This window comes from Drosophila suzukii, chromosome 3 (genome assembly GCF_043229965.1).
Source record: "Drosophila suzukii chromosome 3, CBGP_Dsuzu_IsoJpt1.0, whole genome shotgun sequence".
Lineage (NCBI taxonomy): Eukaryota > Metazoa > Arthropoda > Insecta > Diptera > Drosophilidae > Drosophila > Drosophila suzukii.
This window is the reverse complement of record NC_092082.1, coordinates 6,596,969-6,623,508: the sequence shown is the minus strand read 5'-3', so window position 1 is coordinate 6,623,508 and position 26,540 is coordinate 6,596,969. Positions and strand designations below refer to the sequence as shown.

General features: G+C 39.8%; 5 protein-coding genes and 2 non-coding genes across 7 annotated transcripts in view; 4 read left to right on the top strand and 3 right to left on the bottom strand.

Moving 5' to 3' along the window:
• The window catches only part of dlp (glypican dally-like), a 42,996-nt gene extending 37,470 nt beyond the window's left edge, over positions 1-5,526 (top strand). Inside the window, exons 4-8 of the mRNA XM_017079328.4 lie at positions 747-903; positions 1,187-1,453; positions 3,167-3,759; positions 3,820-3,989; positions 4,060-5,526. Of these exons, the coding sequence (XP_016934817.3) occupies positions 747-903; positions 1,187-1,453; positions 3,167-3,759; positions 3,820-3,989; positions 4,060-4,508 (1,636 nt within the window). The 3' untranslated portion in view covers positions 4,509-5,526. The remainder of the gene's footprint in view (positions 1-746; positions 904-1,186; positions 1,454-3,166; positions 3,760-3,819; positions 3,990-4,059) is intronic.
• Positions 5,527-5,971: 445 nt separating this feature from the next.
• On the bottom strand, positions 5,972-6,517 carry LOC108012757 (uncharacterized). Its single transcript, XM_017078190.4, has one exon. The coding sequence runs from the start codon at positions 6,401-6,403 to the stop codon at positions 6,041-6,043; it is 363 nt and encodes a 120-aa protein (XP_016933679.3). The 5' UTR covers positions 6,404-6,517; the 3' UTR covers positions 5,972-6,040.
• Positions 6,518-7,229: 712 nt separating this feature from the next.
• The window catches only part of ome (dipeptidyl peptidase 4 omega), an 82,140-nt gene continuing 62,829 nt past the window's right edge, over positions 7,230-26,540 (top strand). Inside the window, exons 1-2 of the mRNA XM_065865000.2 lie at positions 7,230-7,522; positions 15,326-15,932. Of these exons, the coding sequence (XP_065721072.2) occupies positions 15,507-15,932 (426 nt within the window). The 5' untranslated portion in view covers positions 7,230-7,522; positions 15,326-15,506. The remainder of the gene's footprint in view (positions 7,523-15,325; positions 15,933-26,540) is intronic.
• TRNAM-CAU (transfer RNA methionine (anticodon CAU)) lies at positions 8,347-8,418 on the bottom strand. Its single transcript has one exon. It is a non-coding gene; the product is annotated as a tRNA-Met (tRNA).
• Positions 8,790-8,861, top strand: TRNAM-CAU (transfer RNA methionine (anticodon CAU)). Its single transcript has one exon. It is a non-coding gene; the product is annotated as a tRNA-Met (tRNA).
• On the bottom strand, positions 9,046-13,264 carry LOC108013163 (venom protease). The gene is made up of 2 exons (XM_017078860.4): positions 12,488-13,264; positions 9,046-9,965 (listed from the first exon to the last, which is right to left on the bottom strand). Exons 1-2 carry the CDS (start codon positions 12,853-12,855, stop codon positions 9,194-9,196), a joined length of 1,140 nt encoding a protein of 379 aa, XP_016934349.3. The 5' UTR covers positions 12,856-13,264; the 3' UTR covers positions 9,046-9,193.
• Dnaaf6 (Dynein axonemal assembly factor 6) lies at positions 20,561-21,938 on the top strand. Its single transcript, XM_017078862.4, has 3 exons — positions 20,561-20,824; positions 21,034-21,272; positions 21,331-21,938. The coding sequence occupies exons 1-3, from the start codon at positions 20,695-20,697 to the stop codon at positions 21,592-21,594; spliced, it is 633 nt and encodes a 210-aa protein (XP_016934351.3). The 5' UTR covers positions 20,561-20,694; the 3' UTR covers positions 21,595-21,938.

Sequence of the window (26,540 nt, the reverse complement as noted above, 5' to 3'; positions counted from 1 at the left end):
TCATATTACATTCGAGTAAAGATAATATGATATATATTATTAGTACCATATCTCATCACTGCATCATCATCTGCATTGTAGGATTTATTTATGGAAATATTTCTATAAAAAGTTGATTCAAGATAATTCGTTAAGTCTTTAATGAAGAAAAGAGATTTTTCCTTTTTTGGAATTTTAGTCATTACTTTAATCGACTATCTTAAGAGTCCAAACTCCACAAACTCCCCTCCCATCAGGGAGTTCCAGCTGCTTGTGCTGCCGCTTGACTGATCTGTCACCTCTGCGAATGCGACTTGCAGTAATTCCTAAATTGTTTAGGCCAAGTGGGAAAAGACGGGGACCAGAACCACCGTCTTCTTGACCATAATGGCGCAGGCAGTGACAGTGAGGGGCCAAAGGCAGCCGTACAAGTGCAATGACTGTCATGCTTGATGGCCAAACTGTAGGACTAGGCACACATACTTATTCTTATAGAGGTGCTGCAGGGGAAACAAAAACATCAACAACGCCAGCACATGGCAAGCAACTATTTTTATGATTTTTCCGCATAAAAATTTTAGTTGTGCGGCTGCGGAGAAGAATGCGATGTTGATGATGATGATGAAGTCGAGGGCGTAGGCGATGGCGATGGCGTTGAGCCATGCCATTTACAAGCGCAGATTTCCGCCTTCAGTAGCAGCATACCCAATGAAAATATTTTCCCCGAACATTCCGCTCTCATTTTCCAACCATTTCTTATTTTCCAGCTACATGCGATGCGTCAGCGAGCACATGAAGGAGCTGAAGCCATTCGGGGATGTCCCGGACAAGCTGTCCCTGCAAATCAAGCGATCCTTCGTGGCCACGCGCACCTACGGACAGGCCCTGACCACTGCCTCCGAGGTGGCCAAGAAGGTTCTGAATGTAAGTTAAGATCAAACGTAATTTATAAAAAATATTTTAAGGCTAAGGAATGACGATTACACTTATCTGCAATCTAAGTAAGGACTAGAAATTTTTTTTAAATTGATTACAACATGATTATACAATGATAACAGGAGTATACTTATAATATTATAACCCAAACACCAATTCTATTTGGACAGATGTGGATATTCCATTAGTATTCTTACTTATATTCTACCAACGCACCTTTTTAATAGAATTTCACGGTATTATATGATATGTTTTATTCGCTAATCCCTAGGTCCGACTGAATGCCGACTGCACTGGGGCCCTGACCAAGATGCAGCACTGCGGGGCCTGCAAGGGCTATACGGAGAAGCCCTGTACCAACTACTGCGTGAACGTCATCAAGGGATGCCTACACTACCAGCACGAGTTCGACACCGAGTGGGAGAACTTCGCCATGAACATGGACAAGCTGGCCGAGCGTCTGCTGGGATCCTTCAACATTGTGATGGTGGTGGAGCCACTCAACATCAAGATCTCCGAGGCCATCATGAACTTCCAGGTGAGATCCACAGCTACAGCGGGATAATTGGATATGCTGGGGTCATTATCATTAGCATTTGCATAAACCAATCGCAATTTGTAACTCGTTTGGGCCGAGCAGCTGCTGGTTAATTTTTATCTTCGGCGGGGTTTCGCAGTGGGACTCTAAGTTATGTTCGCATAAAACTGTCAGTGCGTCAGAGTGCTTTACGCATGGTTAGTTAATTCGCATACATTTCAAACGAGTCCCAAAGTAATTCTAGGGGAAAACCGGAAGAGATCATGGCGTTTAATATGTGATAGTAAACTTTAGAAGAAATTTAATGAGTTTTTGGCTAATGAGGAAGCAAATCTAATATTATAATGATTCATAAACCCCGATTCCAAAAATCATTATAAAATCCAAAATTGTACCATTAAGAATGAACTTTTTACGTTAGAAAAAATCTATGAAGCTATTGGCAAATGGGAAATCTCTATTATTATATTTTCAATAGAGTAGCAAAATTTTTTTTAAAATGATTCATTCTCTTTCAATTCCAGTTAAATCCCTAAATAAATGCCAAAATGTAACACCCATAAAAACTGATACTTCTCATGCATAAATTCCGTCTACAAAAACACAAATATTATGCCTGATATTTACACAGAAAGCAAAAGAATAATTTACACTCGGACAGCCATAACTTATTGAATTTTGATTACTGCAATATTTTAACCCTCTCTAGACCCGCTGTCTGTTTTGAACTATCCTCACCAACGCGTTCTTTGTTTTGTTTGCCATTTTTACGATTTATTTGCACAACATTTGGCCCGCATATGAATTTAATTTATATTTCCATTTAAAATTTATACATTTCTTTTTTCAACCTCTGATTCTTCTTATTCGCTGCCTTTGTTTGTATCTATATCTAATGCTGTTGTTGTTTGTGTTTCGGCATTTGGCCTTTTAATGTGTTTACTTTTGCCCATGTTTGTTGTTGGTCGACGGCCCCATAAAAGGCAAAAAATGCAAAATAAAATGCGAAATAGTATTCAATTTTAATTCTGATTAGTTTCTTGGTCGGTGTGTCAGGCGTTTGCCCAACCTCCAAGTAAGTTGAACCGACGAACGAACCGCTTTGATGATTACCATCTTCCAGTTGGGTCGACAGTTATGATGAACCGTACGGAACTCTGGAGCTCTAAAACTGTGGAACTCCTAACCAAAACTCCGTAATTATATGAACTGTAAACTGTCGAGAAGAGGGGCCATTGAGGGAAATAACACAGGAGATATAGGAGTGCTGATAAGGCCGATGAAGCGCAAGCTTCTGTAGAGAGTTGACTCTTTGGGAAGAGGTCTCTGATCGCTCGAGTGGCTCATAATGAGTAGCCGGATGAAATCAATTCTTATCTATGGAATGGGTCAATAAAAACTAACTATAAATAGCCATTAAGAGGCTACACTCAGTGGGGTGTGAATGGAATTGCTGTTAAGTATGGAAAATTATGTGATTTCCCTTGCGCAACTGGTTTCAAAAAGTCATTTCGATTCCAAGCTTTCTAATTTACCAGAAATTATAAATATCAAATATCAGTTGTTTATGTGTTGGCCTTTTCTATAAGGTCAATTTGGCTATAACATAGGCTTTAATTTATTTTATTACATTTTATAATTGGACTTCTTTGGTTTAAGAAAAAATGTGTGTAATCTGCATCTGTATCTAATACTATACTTCTTTCTCTGCAGGATTCTGGCCAGGACATCACCAACCGCGTGTTCCAAGGATGTGGCAGGCCCAAGCTGAAGAAAATGAAGCGATCCATTAGCCCCAAACTGCAAGGAGTCCAAGTCCTGAATGCAAAGAGCCCCGTGGAGGCGGATACTCTGGACATTGATGACACTCTGGATGAGGCCATCGTGCTGAGGGAACGCAGAGCTGCTGAACCAGGTTCCCAGGAGTCCTCGGGACAGCAGCAGTCCCAGGAGCAGAGCGTTGGAAAGGTTGGCAATGGAGGAGGAAGCGGTGGTGGAGGAGGAGGAGGAGGAGGCGGCGGCGGCGGCGGTGGTGGCAACAACAGGCGGCAGCAGCAACGACGCAAGCAACAGCAACAGCGACGCAAGCAGCAGAATAATCGGGACGACAACGATGACGATGACAATGAAAGTGGAGGCGGTGGACGGGAACCGGTTCTGGACAGGATCGTCAGGGACATTCGCCAGCGGGTCAAGGACTACAAGAAGTTCTGGTCCAATCTGCCGCACTCCGTTTGCAGCAACGAGGATATAGCCTCTAGTTCCGATGTGGACGGCATGTGCTGGAATGGTCACACCATCGACAGGTGGGAAGAGAAATGCTTATGGAGTTAATACATCTTTAATTAAACTACTTTTCTTCATAGATACATGCACTCGATAACCACAGAGCATGGCTCGAATCCAGAATTCAGTGGAAATCCGGCCAGCACCAAGCAGACCGCTCAGATGTCCGCGCAACTTAGCCACCTGAAGAATGCCATTGCTCATCTGCGAAATGCCTACACTGGTCAGGATGTAGAGTGGAGTGAGCAAGGTAAGGATCCAGTATAAAATAGAGAACCTTTCAAAGACCTATTCTGATTATAAATCCCTTGCTTTTTTAGAAGAACTGCCCTATGCAGGCAGTGGAGCTGGCTCAGGATCCGGATCCGAAGATGACGAGGACGACGACGAGGGCTCTGGCCTGGGACCCTTTGAGCCCAGCCACAAGCCAGAAGTGGAGCGTCCCTCGGTGGATGCGGACAACGACGATGACGAGGACACCGGTGGCCACCTGCCCACGCACACATCTCGACCGACGAGCGGAGTGGACGACAAGAATCCGCTTGTGCACACCACCCACTTCGACCAGGATCACAACGATCTGGATGAGGATCATCGGCAGGAGGAGGAGGAGGACGAGGACTTGGATGGCGGTCATGGCGGCTCGGGGGCCAATGACAATCGATCTTCGGATGCCCCCGAGAAGATGACGCTGCGTCGCGCTCTGGTTGTCTATCTGCTGCCGCTTTATATGGCGTGGTTCGGCGGCGTCTGCGCCGATTTGCTGTGATTACTCAACGTGCGAAAGGCAGCCAATGTGGAGCACGGCTGCATCCCCTACACCTCTCAGTCATTCATCCGTGAAGCAAAATGTTATTAGCAGAACTACATGCAACCCTTATATACGAAATGCGAGTCCAAAATTTTATAAAAACTTTTGATAGAAGCAATCAAAACGCAATCGAGAATATATATATACGGCCCCCCTTTTCGAATGGTACTCTCGTCAGGACTTTGCGAATTTGAATTAGATTTAAATCTCTGAACATCAAGCTTGTGAACCATGAGCTGAAACCCAGTTCGTTAAATCTGTAAATTCAGTTTTGTAAACTTTTGGCTATTGTGAAAAATCGAAAAATGCCTGATTTAACGTTAGGAGAACAAGAAATTCGAGGAGGAGAGAGAATACGTAACGAGCCCATTTTAGTTTAGTAAGCCCCCAAATGCCCCTGTTCCCCCACACTCTAAGTCTAAGTGCGAAATTGTAATTTGTAAGCCAGAGAGCGAAAGAACGAGCGAGTGAGTGCGTGAATGTCGAGGAGTGAGTGCTTTTATCGAGTGTGAGTGCGAGCGGAGTGCCTGTTCAATGTGATCGTTTAGCAAAAATTAACTATAAACACTTTAGCCCCTAGAGACCTAAGCGGAAAACACACCTACACCTACATATTTAATTTGTATTATATTTATGCATATGCGCATATGTAACAAGCAAATTGCCACACAGCACACGAATTCAATTAGCCCCAACATGAACAGCAATAACTAATTTGTAACTGTAGTCTAACTGATAAATCTAAACAGCTGAAGTCTAATTTACGTTATCATGGCCATAGAAAAGCGTCCGAGCCACGGCTTTTGTAATTTTGTATCTTTCGTAGACAGCCCTGACTTTTGCCAGCCATCAAGCGCATTTCAAACTAAACTGAGTAAACCTACATATTTATATTTATTTTTGATTTTTTATCGGTTTTTATATATTGTATTAAAACAAATGGAAAAAGAAAAAATACAAAAAAGTAACAAAGAAAGCGCGTTGCATTTTTTTTAGGGTTGAGCGTGATTCAATTGGGTTCAAACTTAAAAGATACGCGCCTTTAAATACGGTGTTGCCAACACTTAAGAAGTAAGTAAAGTGTGGTTACTTCCGTGTAAAATATGCTTATAGTTGAGTAAAATACACCACCGCTAGATGTCGCAATTTGACCTATGTAGGAATAGCATGTAAATTACATGTATAACTCACAGGAAGAGGAAAATTGTAGTAAAGCTGGTGGAAAGGACTGCCAACTTGTCAAGAATGCACTTCCGGTCCACCCTAGTATGAAGAAAAAGGACCCGCGATATTTTGATCGTTTAAACATTTATAGCTCCTTTTCCGACCACTCAGTTTTCTTTATTACGCAACATTTTCAATGCATTTCCCAGGACAACAGAATGCATTTTTCATAATATGAATAAATTAAACTTGTACACCATTCTCAATAGCTTTATGCCCTTAAATTGAATAACACTAAAAACATTTAAGTCATGCAGAGCAAGTCCTTACGAATTCTCTGGGTCTTCATCCTTTAATTCTTTAACATCATCGACATCTTTCTTGTCTCCGATATCATTTTCAACCTCCAAGTCCGAAAGTTCATGATCCTGGACGTCCAACGCATCCTGCAAAGTTTCAAAATCCTGATCGGTGTCTCCGCGATCTCCTTCGAAGTACGTCTGAAGAGGTAAGCTCAACTCTGCCAGCGAATTCTCCAGAGTAGTCAAGCGAGCCATAAGGGACTTGAGGCGATTATCGATCCCCTCAAGACTCTGGGGATCGCTCATGGTACATTCTTGATCCTTTGAAGTTTGCTTCTGCACGGCAGAACTCGTGGTGGGCGTCTCCGATGAGTTCAAAGAAGACATTATACAAATTTTCAGATTTTTTTTATAAGTTTTATCAGTTTCAATTTCGGAGACTGTTGATGATCGAATTATTTAATTCTGTTTATACGAAGCTCTGTGCGGCAATGACTCGGCCTTCTAGATATTCCTGTTTACCCATTGAACGACTTCAACAAATTTTATTGCATATTTTTCCAGTTATAAGTTAAATCAAAATCTGATAAGGGGACCACGGTCACTCCGTAGATTTTAAAAAAAGATATGTCTTAACCGAGGAAAATCATATTAAATCCGTGAAGCGAATAAAATTCAATATAAAGCCAGTTAGAGGAATTTTTTTGCTAGGTAAAAAATCGTTTGTTACGCTACTTTTATTAATATTTGCTATCAGTTCTTGACAATCTGGAATATATGACCTTAGATTTCGAATACAAATTTAATCGTATAATATAATAAAAAGATTTGTTTTCTCACTTTGTAGAGGTTTGATGGTACATATGCTTGAATTTTAATGTATTTTTAGGTATGTCGATATGTCATGTATGTTTAAGAGAATTTTTCTTCTGAAGAACACAGATGTGATGACCAATTTTGGCAATATTTTTTTCTATGTACCAAAATTATTCATCCATTCATACGACCGGCGTTTCGGAGAGCGTGGAAACTCCGACATCGAGACAACAACGAAATGGTCTCGAGATCTCAGGCGACGCTCCATCCGTCGGAATATCTGGCTCTCTGTATATCTTTGGGTGCGAGGGGAGCTTCTAGTGGCTTTTTTCAGTGAGCGCGCGAGCGGCGCACGGTAAACAACTGCTGCCAACGCAACGTGAAAACTGAACGGCTGAAAAGAAAATTTCGAAACGTTAACCTGGAGCCCCCCTGTGCACACGAAAATATATCTACGAGATGCGCGAATCTTGATCCATTGCTAAAAATTTGAATTTGAATAATTACGCAAGGCAAGGCGCACGCGAGTGCGGTCGTGAAATGAAATGAAAAGTGGGCGCAGCGAAAGTGGAAATTGACGTCAATTTTCCGGTGATCACTGTGCTGAGTAAACAATTATATCAAGTGAAAGACAAATAGATAAGGATATCAGCAATCTTTCCGTTCGCTATCGGTCATCCTCAGTTCCGCGTAAGTTTCATTAGCCAATACACATAAATTTCATAAATAAACATTCGAAATGAGATAAAACTTTTTGGTGCTTCATCGTTCCTCTGGCTAAGTCAACGTTTGACTTTTAAAGTTAACGTCTTCTCCCCAACGTTCATTTTTTTATTTGCCCCTTGTGTTTACAGCTGTTTGATGGAAACCAGTTTGCCAGCGACTACATAGCTAATGTTTCTAACGATTTTTGCTTTTTTGGGCCGCAACTAACCGCTGAGAGTGGAGTCTTCTAAGTGCAACAGAGACTGAAGGTTGCTGAAGCCCCAATATCTTGCCTCGTTACACGCGCAGTTACTAGACTCACTGAACAACAGTTGTCAGCTGTATGATCCATTAGAAATGACTAAAGATAAATATAATAGAAGTAATTGATAAAGTAAAGATTGGTATAATATTTAGCACCTGCCAAGAAGCAAAGAAAATATTCAAAAAGCCGTTTGTTCTGACATTTACTTTTTTAACTTAACCTTTTATTCGTTGCAACCAAATATTTCTTAAGGAAATATATTTATACTGATTTGATTTTTTGAGTACAACCTCATTCCTAGATTTAGTTTTAAACGTGTGCCATTTCAGACTTCAGGGGTGAGAAAGTATAACAGTTTATAGTAACCCAGTTTTCCTTTCAAAGTGGGTAAGCCAAAAGGTCAATAGGTGTAATATTGGATAGCTTAGATGTTGCTTTCTGTTTGCTTTAAATTATAAAGGTACCTTATTTAATTCGACTTTAAGCAATTGTGCATCAATATAAAAAAATAAAAAGGAATCGCACTTGCGACTGTATAACCACATAGCAGAGCAAGGTTTCGATCCTCGGACCTCTGGGTTATGGGCCCAGCACGCTTCCACTGCGCCACTCTGCTTGCTTGAAACACACTTGCCTTAGAGACGGGTAAGTACATATGCATATTTTTCGTCGAACACGCAATGCTGGATTCTAGTTTGCAACTTATCGGCCGCTCGCCCGCTTGCCGTATGGCGTAGTGGATAAGATATCAGACTACCAATCGAAAGAGCCCGGGTTCAAGTCCCGCGCTCGCCTTGTATTTAAATTTGTTTTGGATAAATGTTTAAACAGTTTTTTTTTATTGCATTAAATAATTTTTTTAGAATTTAAGGGTGCTGGACCATGTGACAGTCAGTCGACAAGATGCAAACTAAATTCTAGCATGGCGGGTTTCACGCAAAAAAGGTTATGGACTTACCCGTCTCTAGAGATCGGTGTTTTCAAGCAAGCAGAGTGGCGCAGTGGAAGCGTGCTGGGCCCATAACCCAGAGGTCCGAGGATCGAAACCTTGCTCTGCTATGTGGTTGTACAGTCGCGAGTGCGATTCTTTTTTTTAATAAAAGCTTTTTGAATTCCAGTTATATTTTAAATGCACTACAAAATGTTCTTGAAAAATATCCAGTTGCTGATAAGAACACTTCAACTTTAATTTTTTCATTATATAATTTATTTCAAAATATATAACCCCAGAGATAAATACCGCTTTACTTTGGGATATCTAACCTACTGCATTGTTTAACTTTATTCAGTTGTTTTAGTATAAAAGTACAAAATATGAGCTAAACTACTAAGGGATTCTCTACAACTAAGGCGAAGAAATGTCCACCGCTTTGAGCACTCTCTTTACTTAATCAGTAATCCTCGTCGCAGAAGCAGCCGTCCCGCGAGTTCTCCACAATCCAGTCCAGATATTTGGTGACCCGGGTGTAGACCCCAGGATAATTGGGTCTAGCACAACCATTACCCCAGGAAACGATTCCAATCTGTTCGAAGCGTTTGTCATCTGGTCGTAGGCGCACCAGCGGTCCACCCGAGTCGCCCTGACAACTGTCTCTCATACCCACTCCCGGATAACCCGAGCACATCATATTCTTGGTGATCATTTTCTGGGTGTAGTTCGTCTGGGCAACACATTCGTCGTTGTCGAGGACAGGAACCTCGACCTCTTGCAGCAGACACGACGGTTTTCCATCCTCCTTGAGGGTTCCCCAACCGGTGGCAATGGCCTTTGTGCCAACAAATAAATCCTGACGCTGCTCCACACGCGGAAGGCAGATCGGTCGGATAAAACTTGTGATCGGCACCCGGTCATTCAGACGGAGTAGGGCTATATCATTGTCGAAGTTCGAGAAGCTGAACTTCTGGCTAAAGGCGCGGAGCACAAAGCGGGTTTCCGGGCGCTCCTTATCGTTGCAACGGTCATGCTCGCCGAAGGTCACCTTGATCATGAACCACATGAAACCCTTGACGCAGTGCGCCGCCGTCAGCACGTAGCGATCGTTGATCAGGGTACCGCCACAGTAGAACCTGTTGAAGTAGCTCAGTCGAGCCATCCATGGGTACTCGCTGACGCCCGTCGTAGTGCCTCCCACGATCCTCGACTCGTCATTGCGCTCTCCGCATCTTAAAAAAATATAGGGGATATAAGGGTCAGTAAAATATATTTTAATAAAAATTATAATTTTAAAAAAATCACTCAAGGCAAAATAACTTAGTATCAAAGGCTAAATAAGAAGTTAATAAATGTTATACATTTTTAAGGTATACCCGCTAAGGATTAAATTCTTTGTTAAATGTGTGTTAAATATTACTGCTTACTTGTTTTAAATTATTTGGTTTTCATAAGAAACATATTTTTTTTTTGCTATCAAGAAATCTTGTTAAAGTACACAGTACCTAGTTATCTGTCATGATATTAAAAATGATCTAATTAAAAATAAAGTCTCAAACTTAAGAAATAACAGTAATTTTTTATTGACACTTAGAACTATCTCCACAAAGAGCTAACCTTTATATTAACTTTATACGAAATGGTTTGTTAAATTTTTTATTGTGATTGTAGTGTTCTATAAACAAATGGATAAGGAAATTCTTTAGGAAACACCAAACCGCCATGTCTTTATATAAAATCTGATAAATTAAGCAAAGTTCAATACTTGAAGTCACCTCATTAGCAAGCCTACATTGAACAACATTTCCGACGATTAGGCCTTTCACAAGGAAAAAGAAAAATGGATTGGGTCAAGGGTGATCGCCATCTCTGCAGATCGAAGTTCAGGGTTCAGCAACCCCGCCATAAAGAAAGTGTCAAAGTGCTTTATGGAGGGACATAAAATAAATGAGCGATTTTTGCAGATTTTATGGCCGCCATCTGCAGAGGCACGACTACAACGCGTTACATTAAACAGGTTTTTAATTACCACTGGACAACAACAGAACGCCGTATGCAGCCAAAATAAAAATCTTCCACCGGGTCGGAAAGGAAGCGTAACAAGTTATATCTCTTTTTTTATTTTTGTTTTGTATTTTATTTATTTTGGCCACACCACAATCAATCGATCCGGCCGCAACAAGTATTTGGGATTCAGATTTTGTGTGTGTGCTTAATCGTGTCATTGCCCCAAAATGGTGGTCGGCCTGGCCGAGAGGCGTCCCGAAACAAAGAAGCAAAATGTGCGACGGCGACCCACTTAGGAGACGGCCAAGACGGAAGGCTAAGACGGAAAAGACGGCCAAAAGGCGAAGAAAACGACGGCGGCATTCCCCTGCCTCCCGCACAGACATTAATATGACATGACGCATTGAATGTGCGCCTTATACAGTATCTGCCACACGCATCTCTATCTGTATCTGCTGGGTGTACAAACAACGCACACGTTCTTAAAAGCCAAACAGAGACTGTTATCAAATCGTATGCAAATCAGTTTCTTTTCTTTCAAATGCAAAAAAAAAAGTAAAAATTTTATATATAGAAATAAAACGGGTTTTAGGTCTTCATTAACAGATAGAAGAACGACTATCAATTCCAAGTAAACTTTATGGCTTTTAGAGATTCTAAAGAAACACAGATTTAGGGGAATTCAATTAAAAGCGAACTTTGAGTTACGAAAACTCTTTACTAGAGAGTAACTTATTTTTAGCCTCTGGAGATCCTTTCCAACTCCCTTTAGAATCCGTTTTCTTTTGTTGTCAATTTTAACGGCCGACTCTATAAATACCCTTGGGTGTTTCCTTATGCCAAAAGCCAAAGTTGAATTCCCAATTGGTAATGCAATTTGTTTAATGGCCACACAAGAATGCATTCCGAATGCAATTCTTCAGAGAGAACCTGGCTTTGAGGTCATGCCGGGAATTGGCTTTTCGAAACGGCTAACAAATGGGCAAAAGATTCTTTTGGGATAAAAGGTATGTGCTAAAAAAATGTTTAAGGCGATGCCCACTGCTGATTTAAAGGAATGCAGCCTATTAGTCTTTAAAATGGTTAAGGTTTATCTTGAGGAAGTTGGTTCTATTAATAAGTTAAAGGGTTTCTTTTCAATCGAAAGTTTAAAACAAAGTGTAAGAAACAAAATCCCCTTTGATTTAACTGATTGCCATATAGATATGCACAACGACCATATTTGTTGAGTCACTCTGATTCTTTATTTTCGGAAATAATATATTTACTTAAGCTTAATCATATAGATACATTCCTCTTTGGTCTTTACCAGATTTAAGGAAATTTAGAATTGAAAACAGAAAAATCAATCGTTTTTATTTTGGCTTTTGTCATCCATACATTCCCTTTTGGTCTTTTCCAGACTTAAGGGAATTTAGAGTTGAAAACAGAGGAATCAATCGTTTTTATTTTGGCTTTTGTCTAAAAGTTTCCTGTTCCTAACTCAAAAGGAATAGACACATCTTCTGTTGCGTGACCTCCTCGCAGGCACTAAAATCCACCTGTAACTTTAACTGTTTGTGCCATTTGGGTGCCGTGACAATGACAACGCCAGAGTTGTTTATCACTTCTCTTGGCCGTCTAACTGGAAGTTGTCATCATGGCCATGACAGCTTTTGTATCTCAGCGTGCGTGTTGCATCTTCGTAACTTAAAGCTCTCTATCTGTATCTGTATCTGTATCTGTTTGACTCGGGGGACCAACTCACCTGCAGGAACATGTCGGCGATGTTTGGTTCTGAGCTGCCGGCGAATTATTGCGATTGAAGGCACCGAACCAATTCTTGATCGGATTTTGCCGGAATACAGGTTTATTGGCATTGGCATTGGCATCCGAGGAGGAAGCGTTGACGGCTCCGATTTTCAGCTTCTTTGCCTGATGGTGGGCTGCACCCAAGGCTTGATATTTGCCCGGAATGGAGGATAAAGATGATGTTGCTGTTGATGTTGCTGGTGTTGCTGGTGTCGCTGGTGTTGCTGTTGCTGTTGTCGTAGTTGTTGCTGCTGTGAAAATCAGGCAGGAAGCGATGGCCAACAGGAGTGGCCAGTGACGTAAGTGGAGCATCATCGTCTTCATCTTCTGCCCGCTGGTTATGCAATTCAATGCATGTAAACTTAATGAGCCTTTTGGTCGTCGTAGCGGTCCCGACGATCTATGTATGCCGTTCCGTTATCGGAATATATTTCGATTCTCGTTCTGCTTGTTCTATCGCGGGGAATTTTTCGAAATCTCCTCCACCTCAGCTCGCACTCCACTTGTTAATTATGTAAATCAAACACGGTTTCTTTATGACTTATTGTTGTTGCACTAATTGAACCATTTCACATGACTGCAAACTGTCCACAAGTCGCGCCCTAATCCCAGCGAATTTCTCGATCTGTTTGTTTGCTTTTTGCTATACTGCTGCTATATAATGCTCGCTATAAGGTTAGTTCGTACCACCACCGCGCACGCGAAAGTCTGCAAGTCGACTGATACGAGGCGCTGGCGCAGAAGAGCGACTAAGCCATTTTACCAAGGCCCCCGAAACGGCGCAGTCGACGTCGAAGTTGGCGCCGGTGGGGCAAAGAAAGTTGCGCATGCGCAGCGCGGCGTGCGTTGGCAGCGACGCCGGCAGAGCAGAACGCAGAGACAGAGCTTACATTGGAAAAAATCGGATGATTTAGAGATAAAAAAAAGAAAATATACCATATATTATGATTTATAAATATACCTATTAATATTTTTGTTACTTTTGAAATATAACTTACACATCATATATTATTGACAGTTTCACATGACTTTTTGTATAATCAAAACATTATGGAAGTTAAGATTTTGAATTTAAAAAAACGCTGCATTTTTTAGAATATTTTAAAAATTTGAAGATAAATTTTTTAATTTAAAAAAAGTTTTTGAACTTTGTTAATTTACTTTAATTGAAAAAAAATGTCTTTAGGAGTAGATTATTTTTTTAATTTATAGAAAAAGTCGCCATGGACTCCACATTTTTTGGAGTAGAGCTACATATGTATATTAAATTTAAAGTCTTTTTCAATAACCCATTTTTGAACAGTGTAGAGAGTTGGCCAAGACAGAACGAAGAGAGCAGACGCATTTTTGTTGGCTAACTTGGGTTCTCAATATGCTAATGTGACAGTTTGCTTTGACTAAGTTTTTTTCCCCTGTTCTTTTTTTTTGGATGGAGTGTGTGCGTTGGGAGTTCTGGGTTCTTCCACTTTCCTGCTGTCGCCGACATCGTCTGTTTAACGTTTGTTTATTATGCTCGCAACGTCAATACACCGTGAAAATTTGAATCAATGGGGAAGAGATTTGGGTATTAAAGGCTATTAACCGGTTTAATTGCCCGAAAAACTTAACAATTCAATTTTGTCAGGTTCACATACCAAAAACATTTTCAAGATTCCTATGCTAAGGTTATTACTAAGAACTTATTTGCAGTGCAAGTCTAGCAAATATTTTCTAATGGCTCGCAAGCACTTACAAAGTGGAAGTAGTAACAAGGGTCCCCTCCCCACAGCCAACTCAAACATCCTTTAAGATCGGCAAATATGAGCTTAAAATATCAAGTGGGCGAGAGAGAGATTTAAATTATATATATATTTCTGATCGCAATAATATGCACATGAGGGCCCACACACACACAGACATTTTAGTTTTCCATCATTCGAACCCTTTCATCTTTTCCGACGCCATTTCACCAGCCCGGGGAAAGAGAGAGGGAAATCCAACTATATTTTCGCATTTTCATGTTCATTTTGCCGCTGCATGATTTAACAAAAAAATAAATAAAATCGGGTAATTTCATTTTTTGCACTTACTCAACGACTAAAGTGTAATTTAAATTACTTTAAATATGCTCCAACCGAACTCGGCTTCTACAGTTGACCCAATTAAGTTAAATGGAAATTCATTAAAAATGTCGCACATCAAATCATTTCATTGTGTGTTTTGGTAATGTATCGAGTGCATGCAGACATTCCTTTTGAAATATGAATCGTTTAATTGTCATTAAATCGATTAATGTCAGTGGACAGATGGCAAATGAATGTCATCGGCAAAATGGAAAATGTATTTTCAGCTAAGTGAAGTGGAAAAGAGGCATAAATGCTGGTTTCATAGTTGACTGGCACATAATTGATAACAAAATGCACTAATAACTTACTGAATGCTGATTTATAATGCACTTTAAGGATTTTTCGGTGTTAAGTAACCGTTGAACAGAAACTTGCCTTGAAATTCCTTAAAATACCTAACAAATTGTCTTGAATTCCAGCTTAACAATCCATTCAGACACTCCTTAAAACTTCCTGCCATGTTCTCATACCATTTCAATTGCGATTTCCCCGATTTCCACACACACTCACCAGACAATCGTTCACTTACAATTACCCTCTTATGCAAAACTCAACAATCCATGCCGAAAAAAATAAAAGTAATCTATCCATAAGATGGGCAAATGCAATGGGGTTCCTTATTAATTGAAAGCATGCAAATTTCGCCTCTTCTAACATTTCAAATTATGAATTGCTTTCTTTTCGGGCAGCAGACACTCGTAATTGTTAATTGGAGGGAAGCCAACTGAGACACCACGAGAGGGTTAGAAAGGTTAGAAACCCAGGGGACCAGAAAGCGATTCCCTGACATGCGAGCCAGAGTTTTGAATCCGTGACGACAATCATTGCATCATAGAGATTAGCAGGCATTATTGGGAGTAGCCAAGCAAGATGAGTGCCGCCGGCTGGCTGGATATGAATGCAGCCCTCGAGAACCTCAGATCTCCACCGGAGTCCCAGTCCCCCCAGAAACCCAGAAGAAAGCGGAGGAGCAGCTATGCCGGACGCAGTGCCTCCACGGCCGGAGTTCATGGACGTGGTAGCATTGGCACCATAAGCTCTGGAATCTTCAAGTCATTCCGAGAGCGATTCCTCAGCAGCTCTTCTGGGGAGTCTGCTAACTATCGGAAACTGAGGCAAAGGGATGCGGAATCGGGAAGAATAGGAGCAAATGCATCCACTTCCAGCGAGAGTTCTGGAGAGGATGAGGAGCCCAGCAGCAGCAGTAGTGTGGAGGATCTGTTCGCCAATGAGACGGAACGTCGCAAATGGCAGAGGAAAACTTCGGAACAGCGACGCAGGACAGCCAGAAAAAAGGTGAGTGGACCTTTTTATTTTTCAATGCATTTTAGAAACCGAAATTACTTTTTGGTATATAAGAAAGCATTTTTATTCAAAAGTGATGTTTTATTTTTGGATATAAATAATAGATAAAAATCTCTATTAGAATTGTGCAAACTGAATTGAGTTTCAATCTAAAATATGTATAATCATAGAATGTTATAATCGCGTTAGAATACTCCCAACTTATTATACCAATTGGTCTATTGATCTTCTTATATTATTTAACAAAACTAATACCTTATACTATAAAATCTTATACTATACCAAAAACAAATCTATTACCTTATACTATAAAAATCTAAAAACGTATTATCAATGTAACTTATTTGTTCCCCATTGTATGCATTGTCAAAAGTCTACTGAAATAATTTTATGGTAAAAACGGAAAAGGTTTTTCCCCGGACGCCTGGAATTTATTTAAAAACTTATGCGATAATTATAATATGTTTGTGTGCCTCTATGAGAAGGCTTGTATCGTTTCCAAAGTTCAGAAGTTGCCTATACCTACTCATTATTAAATAGCTTTAAAAGAAAGCTTACATTAACTGCTTTGCATTTTGATGTCGCTGTCAGCTGATTTCTGATATTCCGATCACGTCTTTAATACTACAGTTACGCGACTTTATCAAACTTTGATTCGTTTCCGAAATTGGTTCACTCTCGGCACGAACTGTCGCATGGAAAACTATAAACATTCCATTTTCGTTTTCGTTCACTGACGCGGCTCATTTGCATTAAATTTAATTTAATTTCATTAGTATATTGGATAATTGTTTTAATAGCTTGGGTGTGGTCAAGCTGTAATGGGATTGATAACTATTTAATGAGGTATACTTTTATAATGGGGTTACTGGACGCTACGCTCTGTTTGTGAGGTGTGTATTTGCATTTTCACTTTCGTTTTTCGCAGTAAAGTAATTTTTAAAAGAAAATAAAAGTATTTTTTAGGGAAATTTGTATTCTATCAGCTTCTTTAAATTTCACATAATATTTGCTTTACACAAAGAACGTATTTTACAAGCTAAATTTTATTTAGTATACCCATATTATTATTATTACTTACTTAATAAATTTTTTCTTAGAATTATCACATAAGTATAAGTATTCTGAAACACACATTAAGAAATCGTTTTACAAGTATGAAAAATATTTATAATGATACATTCTGTATGATTCATTTTATGTTATCATATTCAAACCCGTTCCACTGTGCATTTTTTTTCCCTCGAACAGCTGATGTGAAAGCTTTCACTCCGCTTTGTTTACAAACAACCGGCTAAAAGCTGCCAAACTCTCTCTTACTCCCAATCTGTTTTTCCATTTTCCACTCTTTACTCCCGTGAGTGATTTTATAGCCGGGCTTTTCACTAAGCTCAAATCTCAGCTTCTAGTTTTAGTCTTGCGAAAATTTCGGCTTAACGTTTTTGTTCAGCGTCCTCCTAGGATTTTCTTCTTATATTTTTTTCTGACCATTTCGTGGTCCAGTGGATTTTAAAGCCGCGGCCGCTTAAAGTTGCGCGCCTTTTTGGCTTATCTTCTGTGTGTTTGTTTGTTTGTTGTCATTGCTTAGCCGCACCGTGTGCCGTGTGTGTGCGAGAGAGAGAGAGAGAGGGGAGATGTTGCGATGTTAGTTTTATTTTTATGCTGCTCCTAACTCGCTTGACTGCACATCCTGTTCATCCCGTTTTCCCATTTTACCATTTTCCCATTTTGGCTTCGTGGCCATGTTCTTTTTCCGCAGCGAATTATTCAGCTAGGCGTATTTATTTTAAAGTTACACAGAGAAAATTCTAAACCTAAATTCAAATCCCTTAATAATTCGGAACATTCACATTTACTTAAAATATAATATTTATTACAAATTTAGTTAGGCTCTTCAATTAATCTTTAAAAATATTTACGAATAAGTAATATTTATATATTTTTTATTGAACAAATCTTGAAAGACAAATAAATTTAACAACATTTTTAATATTCCATCATGGTAATATCTATTCTTCTAAGTGCATTGCCAAGCATTTTTCAGCTATGCTCGCCGAAATGAAACGGCCAAAAAAATATATAAATAAATGGCCAAAAATTGTGCGCCAGTATGTCGCCCGAAGAAAAAAAGAAGCGAATGCAATCTGTAGACCCAGATCTATGACGGGAACTTGGCCCCAACTTTCTCCTTTCTCCGGCGGCTGGCCAACGCTTGCATAACTCAAACCAACTCCCCATTTTCCCGCCAGGTGGACCCCAGGCCCACATCCGCACATGTGGCCCAATGATTTATGCACGCTACTTAATGCCTTCTTAATTACATTTTATGTTACAACCGAAAAATAATAATATCTTGCTGAAAAACAGCAGACAAGATGGGAGAAGTAGGGGCCGCTCACAAATCACATTCCTTTGGGGGGTGGTTAGGGGAGAAATGGGTGAAATGGGCGGAAGGACACGTCCCAGCTGCCAACACAATGCGGAAAACGCTTTCACTTTTACCCTTGGTGCAGCTGGTGTCCCTCTTTTCCTATTTTCGCCGCCTTTTCCCATGCCCCCCAAACCATATGCGACTGAAACAAAAATCTATTTGGCAATGGCCTTGGGCTTAGGGCTATAAAGGGGGTGCTTCGGGAGGGTTTTCGAGTTTTTTTTTGGGGACAGACGTTTTTGTGTATTCAGTCAACACAAATTTGCGTGGCCTTTTTTGGTAAGAGGCTCGGGTTTTTTTGTATCCCCCATCTGCAGTTCATTGAAATGTGTGCGACAAGCGAAATACAATTACACCATGGATTCATGTTCATTGTCTGGATGCGTGACGTCAGCCGGGGGTTAGGGGTTCGGGGTTCGTATATCCTATCCCGGGGTGCATTCCGATGCGAACCAATACCCTCTCTGTGTTGACAGTGATAGTTGGATTGCAATGCGAGCCCAAGGTGAAAGTTCAGTTACGTGATGTTTGCCCTGCTTTCGGAGGGAACAGATTCCAGTGGCTTTTTGTTTCGCAGACAAATAAAAGTGGCCCTATCAGATGGGATTTAAATGAGGATTTACTTTAACATTTCAGCGAAGGGTGGGGGAAATGGTGAAAATATATTTGTAAAAAAAAGGGATTTACTTTCGGAGGAAAAGGCATCGTTGTTTGGTAAAATAATTCAAAGAGATTCTGCGGAAATAAAATATTTACTAAAAGGGGGACATTTATTATTTTCCTTTAAGAACAGTCACAACTTTTTATTAATTTAATATACATTTTCCAGTATCTTGATTTATTATTTTTCCTATTTATACTTTTCCAAGAATCTTTCAAGGGTTTTCAGTAAAATACCTATACATTATTTGTATTACATTTATATGTTTCCAAGAATTTTCCTTCGCAAGAAATATAAAATAATTCAAGGAGTTTTCAGAAAGAGGTAAAAAAATATTTAATGCTAAATATTAACAACATGTTTTATTGGATGTGTTTTAAGAAATCTGTTTATATTGTACAAAAGAAAAGCCAACATATGTTTTAACCATTACATTCAACTTTATGGCTTTAACGCCCCACCTGTTCCAACTGTATTTAAATAGTGATCTGAATAAATTGTGTGTCCTTTTTTTGGCGACTTCTTTCCACCCTGTAATTCCCGTGAGCGAACTGGATTTTAAGCTGGGTTAGTGCCACGTTTATCCAAGCTGCAAATGACAAAGCCATGGTCCGTGGACCGTGGTCGCTTTAAGCCCGGCCAGAACTGTCAAGTGGTTGCCATTGAACCAGAACAGAAGAAGCGGAATCCCTTTAGAACGAGGACACTTTCGCCGACAGCTCGTGTTACACAAATTAAACACGTAGTCGGAACTCCTCCTGTTCCGCAGGCGAAAATCCTTTTTGTCGAATGCCAAACTGAAACCGGGTACCCCGCTGCGGTCGTGGCCATTGTAACAGAGCCAGAGATGTTGGCCAGAATCGTGTTGTTAACTCGGCCACGTTTTCATGTCGACCTCCCTCCGATTTTGCCTGAAAGTCAAATTAGCGTTTCCCTTTCGCCACTCGACGAGGGGCGCGTGAGAAATGCAAATTCCTCTTCTGTTTCGCTGTTCATAATTTGTACTGGCCCTGACCAGAATGGGAAGGTCAAGCCCGGGAACAATAATTACACAATTTATAATTCACAAAACAATTGTTTTTGACAAGTGAAATATTTTTGTTCGAGCACAGTTGGCTCTCCGGCACAAAAGTTTGCCACTAAATGGGCCGCCCAAGTTTTTAATTGAAATGCCTAAAGTGGGGTCCCATAGTTTTCCAACCAGTTGAAAATGAAATGTCGCCATCGGCGGGAAACTGCTCTTGAATAGGGTAACTGGGGACCCTTCAACCCTTCATGGAGAAGAATAGCTCTAGAATTTTCCATGTTGCCAGGAAATTTAAAAACTCGTTGCTAAGGTAACTAAATAAACAGTCTCGAAGGTTACTCTGCACTTGGAAAATAAATTATTTATATGCACTGAAATTTCTTGAGTGGTACTACCTTCATGCTGAGAAACTTCCTTTTTCTACGAGTGTAGTAAGCCAAAAAAAATCAACATAGTAACCTGGGAAATCGCTGTCAAGCACACGTAACAAACGAAGTGTTAGATTTTCCTCATTCGGTCGAAACCAACTGAGCAGTGAACAACCTCAACTAAAGTTAAAAATTTTCTCAATTTATATAACGTGTAAAAAAGAGTCGTGATAAAAAATTCAGTGCCTTCAACCCGCCTTGTAAAAATGTCGATCTTCGAGCATCCCGACCAGCTGAAAATGCTGCAGGATCTACTGAATCCCAACCAGAGGAGAGGTGGCATCGATTACAGCAGTGATGAAGATGAGGAGGAGTCCATGGTGGTCCACAAACTGAGTGCGTATATAAGAAAATATGGTTTTATGTAAATTTTAGGGAACCCGGTATTCGTAAATTGCTCGGGACTTTTTAGAAATGTTATAACCATCAGATATATTATTTTACCCGTCTTTCGCACATTATAATTCTGTATGTCAAGTAAAAGCATCAGTCTTACTATTCAGTATTAATAATAGGGTACTGTATCCATTTCCTAATTTATGTAGATCCCGGAGGAATTGGTCGTTCTAGTGAACCCGATTCTACCGGCAAGACCAAGAAAAAGAAAAAGCCCAATCCTCTGGCCACTCCTTTGGTGGAGGAGGAGAAAAAGCAGCCTGAGAGTCTGGAACAATGGCAGGAGCAGCAGGAGCGTGAGGACAACGATATACTAGAAACCAGGAAAAGTCCTGAGTATACAATGACCTATCGTCAGGCAGTGGGCACTGAGGATGTCTTCCTGCAGGTCTAATAATAGTTACATAAAATACCTAGAAACATAACTAAACCTATGTCTTTCCTAGATGGGCAACCGCACTGGATCCTCGGCCAGCTGTGAAGACTTGATCCTGGAGATTTCTCTGCCGGATGAGGAAATGTCTGCGGACAAGATGTCGCTCAGCTTACAGGAAACGGAAATAGATCTGGCGACCTGCTTGTACCGCCTGCGCTTACCGCTTCCCCATCCCGTGAATGTGGATCGTTGTCAGGCGAAATACGACAGCGAGCTGAAGAAACTGAGGCTCACTTTGCGCCTGAAACGGGAACTAGACTACGTTAACTTTTAAAAACTAAAAAAAATAATTTTTTACACACTACTCATTACACAATTGTACACTAAAGTTAATTTCTGAGGTTCTTACACTAGTACCAAAATTCATGTGAACTTTTTTTAAACCTCATTACACAATTGTTCACTAAAGTGAAACCTGTGCTTCTACAACGACTAACAAAATTTATGTGTATAGGAAATTTGGAATTTTTCTACACCTTGCTCATTACACAGTTTTACACTAAACCTGATTTTCCGACGTGCTCCTTTCATGTGTTAGGAACTGAACTTAACTGAACTCAAAATAATGTATGTCCAAATTTATTGTGTGATATATAAAATGTCTTTTATTTTATGATATTGGGAGCTTTTAGAAATTGGGATAAAAGAATTGTTTGAACAAAATATAAGATACCTTTAAATGGTATCCCTAATTTTACCTAATAATACACAGTAAAAATCAATTAATTCACTGACCCCGACCTTATAAGCTTAAAATGGCAAATATTTTGACGCTAGAGCATTACCCGAATTTACCCGCAATTCCAATTCAATTGTCGGCACTCCGGCTTGTTTTGCTACCAAATTGCGCATACGCCGCATGGGCCTTGCTGCCGGGTCAATCGCAAATTACGCTCAAACGAAGCATGAAGTATTCCTTGGGCGCTGGGGCAGCCTTTATTATGATGCTGTCAAAAATCACTTTGGCTAAATATTTGTCAAGCCCAGACACACAAAAGTCAGAAAAAAACGCAGGGAAACCGAAAGGAAAAGTTGAAAATCGTGATTTTTTTTCATACAGACTTGTTCGACCTAATAGGCCGTGAGTTCGTGGGGTCAGGGAGTTTGGTTGTAGGCTTCGGGCCACACAATTACTTCCTGCTGGGTCTGCGGTTGCGTTTTGCCTCATTTACCCTGACTGACACTGGCACATTTCAATTTGTGCGCTCCGGGCAAGCTGGGCCCCGATTTTCACCAACACGGTCACCGGCACAGACATGATAAAGTGTCATCCTGCTCACCAAAAAAAATAATGGAATGTATATATAAGTTAAAGTTCACACGGGCACACAAAGAGCTCAGAAAAAAAAAGTAAGATAAAAACTCACAAGTTTTGGGCAGCTGGAAGTGCGTGCCTCGCCTGGCGAAAACTATGTAGTTTCGAATCAGGGGATTCGGGGGTTCCGGAGGAACTGCAGACCCTTTGCTTCCTTCTTATTTTCTTAATGAAAGTTTTCCACAGGACTATGATGATAAATCATCTGTCAAGGACTCGCCCGTCGTCGGAAAACTTTCAATTTAATTTAAATGCCTTTCGTGGGCGGCGGTGTGGAAATGGAAAGTGAATTACAGCAAATTAGGGAGAGCAAGAGGGCTCTCAAAGAACAAATTATTATAATACCAAGGTTTAGCCTGTGTTAAATGATGACAAAGAAATGGTTTAAAGAAAAAGATTGTAGATACTGAAAATTCTCCTAAGCAAGCGAACATCAAACCCTTTCAGGAGAACCGATTTCTCGCCCAAGAACAGGAGAATGGAAAACGTTTCACGTCAAGAAGATGGCTAGGTAAACAATCTGAAATTGTATCAGCATTTCCTGAATACTCCTTTTCGGCTCTTTTTTCTATTCAATGACGTTCAACAGGGAAAACAAACAAGTCCGCAAAAAAATTACCATGTGTTGATGTTAGACTCTGCAAACAAACACAAGGAAAACTTGGCCGCTCGCTCTCGAAAAAATAGGAAAACTACGCAAAAACCAACAGAAAAAGGCTGACAAAAAACCCACAGTTTTTCAGCTCATTTACACAAACGCACGTTTCTGCATCATCATCACGGTGATCATCCAGTCTAGAACCACGCCCTTTTTATCAGCTTTTGGGAAAGTTTTTCAACAACACAAATACCACACAAATGGGAACACCAAATTCAAATGCAAATTGGGCGCATTTTCCCCATGTGCAATTGGGTTTTGGTACATTTTTTTTTGGCTACCTCGGGGCGGGAAAATTGCCAACTTTTTAATATGTGAAAAATACTGTTTGCGAAATACTTTAAGCACCAAGCATCATTCATCATTGAACTGTGGCTTGTCCTTGGCTTGGGCAATAAATAATTGTAGCACTTGGCCACACTTGAAAAATGCAATAAGCCAAAGGACACGCTTCCTTTTTGCGGTAATCAGCTTTTCCACTGAGGCTTGGCAAGTGGTTAACTGGAACAAGTGGTTTGGGCCAAGGTTAAAACAATAAGCTGCTGATGGAAACTTAAAGCCAAAAATATTCCTCTGCAATATACGCAAAAAGGGGGAAATCCCCTTGATTTCAGCCCCTTTCCACTCACCCGGTAATTGCCATCTGATTAAAGTTAACTCGGCTTACAGCTTAAAGCTTTTCCGGCAACAAGTCACCCTGCTGAAAACTGAATCTTCCCTGGATTCTGTGTGTGAATGTCCATTTTGGTCACTGGAATATTTTCTCTTGTTTTTATTTCGTATTTTTTTTACTCCTGGGCTTCCGTTCTGCATAAATCTGCAGGTTTTATTTTTAATTACCAGTAAAACCATTTCCATGTCGACACAGTTAAAAGTTAAAGCCCGAATAAATTTCAATAAAAATGAAATGATATATAAGAAAATATTTTTGGGGAGAAGGGCTTTTAAGTTGCAATGGGTCCTTGTGAATGCTAATTGGAAACAGTTTAAGAAAATGTATTCGAACCTCTGGAAAGTGAAAATAAATAACATTTTGTTTGCTTTTCCTTTAAATCGTTAATTAAATTGTTGTAGTTGTATATAAATTAATCTTTAAAATATTTGTTGTTTCTTGCAATAAAATTCCGTTCATTCCCTTCATCACCCATGACTTGAAAATTATTTGTTGATCATCATTATTTTCGCACTCAGTTTGCCTCAACTGCCACAACTTAACAATTTTCGCACAAAACACTTTTCACAGCTCATTAAGGCCAACAAATTAAACGGGATGGCAGGGAAAACAGAAAGTATGAAGTTGCTGCGTTTAAGGAAAAAGCCAAGCACAAAAATATCACACATACGCCATGTGGTGCACTGCGTTCTGGAATCTTTGGTAATAGTTGTTGGGCAAGGCAAGAAGATGCCTTGTTGCTACAGGGCGAAATAACAAAATCATTGTGGAATTTAATTAAGTTGCCTGGCTCGCAGCCGCAGTTGGTGTGAATAGAACAGAACGAGCCCATTAACACATTTTTCAAGTTTAATTCAACGTAATAACAAATTTTGCAAGGCAAAAATGGCGTTGGGTTGAGGGTTTTGGAGGGAAAGGAAATGCTGTGGCACTCAAGCAGCCATATAAATTACAGACAGACATGAGCGGCATACGAGGACTCGCTGGATGCGAAAGTGTTGCCATTAGGTCGCACACGTGTGCCCCAGCAGAAGAGCGGAGAAAGACTGGGGGAGAAAGCCCGGAGAAAGTCAGACAAGTCAGTGCCAAGTGCCAGCAGCAGCTGATGGCCCTCCAAGCACATTTCTTCAAGTGGCTTCTATTTCTCAGGCCGCCACCCCCCTAATTAAGACAAATGTAAGGACTACAATAACAAAAAACTCCCGAAAAGCCAAAAAGAATAGCGAACACATCTGCACAGGGAAGAAAGTATATTAATTATAGATCCATTACTTATAAAATAATATTAATCTTACATAAAAGCATCAGAGTAGGACAATTTAGATTTTTATATAAATATTTTTCATATAATATAACTATTATACTTAAATTTTTAATATTATATCATTTTACAGATCGAAAACGGTTAGGAAAATATTAGTAATTTTCAAGCGAACTCAACTAATTCATAGGAAAAGGAAAAATAATTTTTTCAGTTCATTTTGGCAATTTGTTTAGGTATTATTCCAACATTCCTTATTAAGCTTAGTGATTTTTTATGAAATACATTTTTTATATAGTTCCAATATATTATTATAAATCGTCAATTTTAATGATCATCCAAGATCATCCAAAGAAACACCCACTTTTTGTATAATACCAATATATTATTTTGAATATTTATTATAATATTATAGAAAAAGTATTGCGATGATGGCCAATTGTCGAGATTTTTTTCTCCGTGCACTTGTCAGGCCCTCTTCCGAAAGTTGATAAAAAGACATTTTCACTTTGGTTCTTTTTGCGACCTGCATGTTGACACACGGCATTTATGTTTGCCCCGACATTGTCACGTGTCTCATGTGGCGCGTCCCGCGGCAGCAACAACACACAGAAGTGAAACAGCAGATTCAGAGCGGCAAAAACAAAAGAAAGGCGAATGGGAAAGGGAAAGGAAAAGCCAGCAGCAAATGTCAATGTCTCGCCAAAGTGAATGGCTTTCACCTCCCGAGGAGCTGGGCGTGACCTTTTCACATTAATCTCCAGCATGATGGCATTTTAATGCAGGAAACTCAACTATAACTATATGGTTATTTATTGTGATGGCTCTGACAGATGTTGCGCCTGATATGGGATATGGGATATGGGTTGTGAAGCTACAAAACAGGAACATAACGAACTGGGAAATGGTCTCAGAACATTCAATTATATCATCAATTAGTTGGGTGTGCAACATGTTGCCAAGTGATTTGGACAGCAGATTAGGTAACAGCATGAGTTCGCTTGGCATAAGAAATGAGTGCGGAATTAAAGAGGGTTATTCCCTAATTAAGATGGATCGCAAGACGTTTTATTAAGTACGGTACATTTATATTGCAAGTGGGTTATATAAATTAGGAAAAGCAAATAAAACAAATTTGAAAACGTTTGAAATTTACAGAAATTTAAAAAATATTGGTAAATTTGCTCAAATACTCATTAATAACGAGTCATTATAATGAATATATGTTATATCTTTTTCTAATAAATCGATTTCTAACCACATTTTTATAGGTTAAAAAATGTTTTTTCAAAATATGAATTATTATAATTTAA

Excerpts from the sequence above, each read along its gene's own strand:
- LOC108012757 (XM_017078190.4), bottom strand. The coding sequence starts at position 6,403 with ATGTCTTCTTTGAACTCATCGGAGACGCCCACCACGAGTTCTGCCGTG.
- LOC108013163 (XM_017078860.4), bottom strand. The coding sequence starts at position 12,855 with ATGAAGACGATGATGCTCCACTTACGTCACTGGCCACTCCTGTTGGCC. Across the intron at positions 9,966-12,487 it reads TCGCCGACATGTTCCTGCAG|ATGCGGAGAGCGCAATGACG; the intron begins GTGAGTTGGTCC and ends TATTTTTTTAAG.
- Dnaaf6 (XM_017078862.4), top strand. The coding sequence starts at position 20,695 with ATGTCGATCTTCGAGCATCCCGACCAGCTGAAAATGCTGCAGGATCTA. Across the intron at positions 20,825-21,033 it reads CATGGTGGTCCACAAACTGA|ATCCCGGAGGAATTGGTCGT; the intron begins GTGCGTATATAA and ends TAATTTATGTAG. Across the intron at positions 21,273-21,330 it reads CTGAGGATGTCTTCCTGCAG|ATGGGCAACCGCACTGGATC; the intron begins GTCTAATAATAG and ends TGTCTTTCCTAG.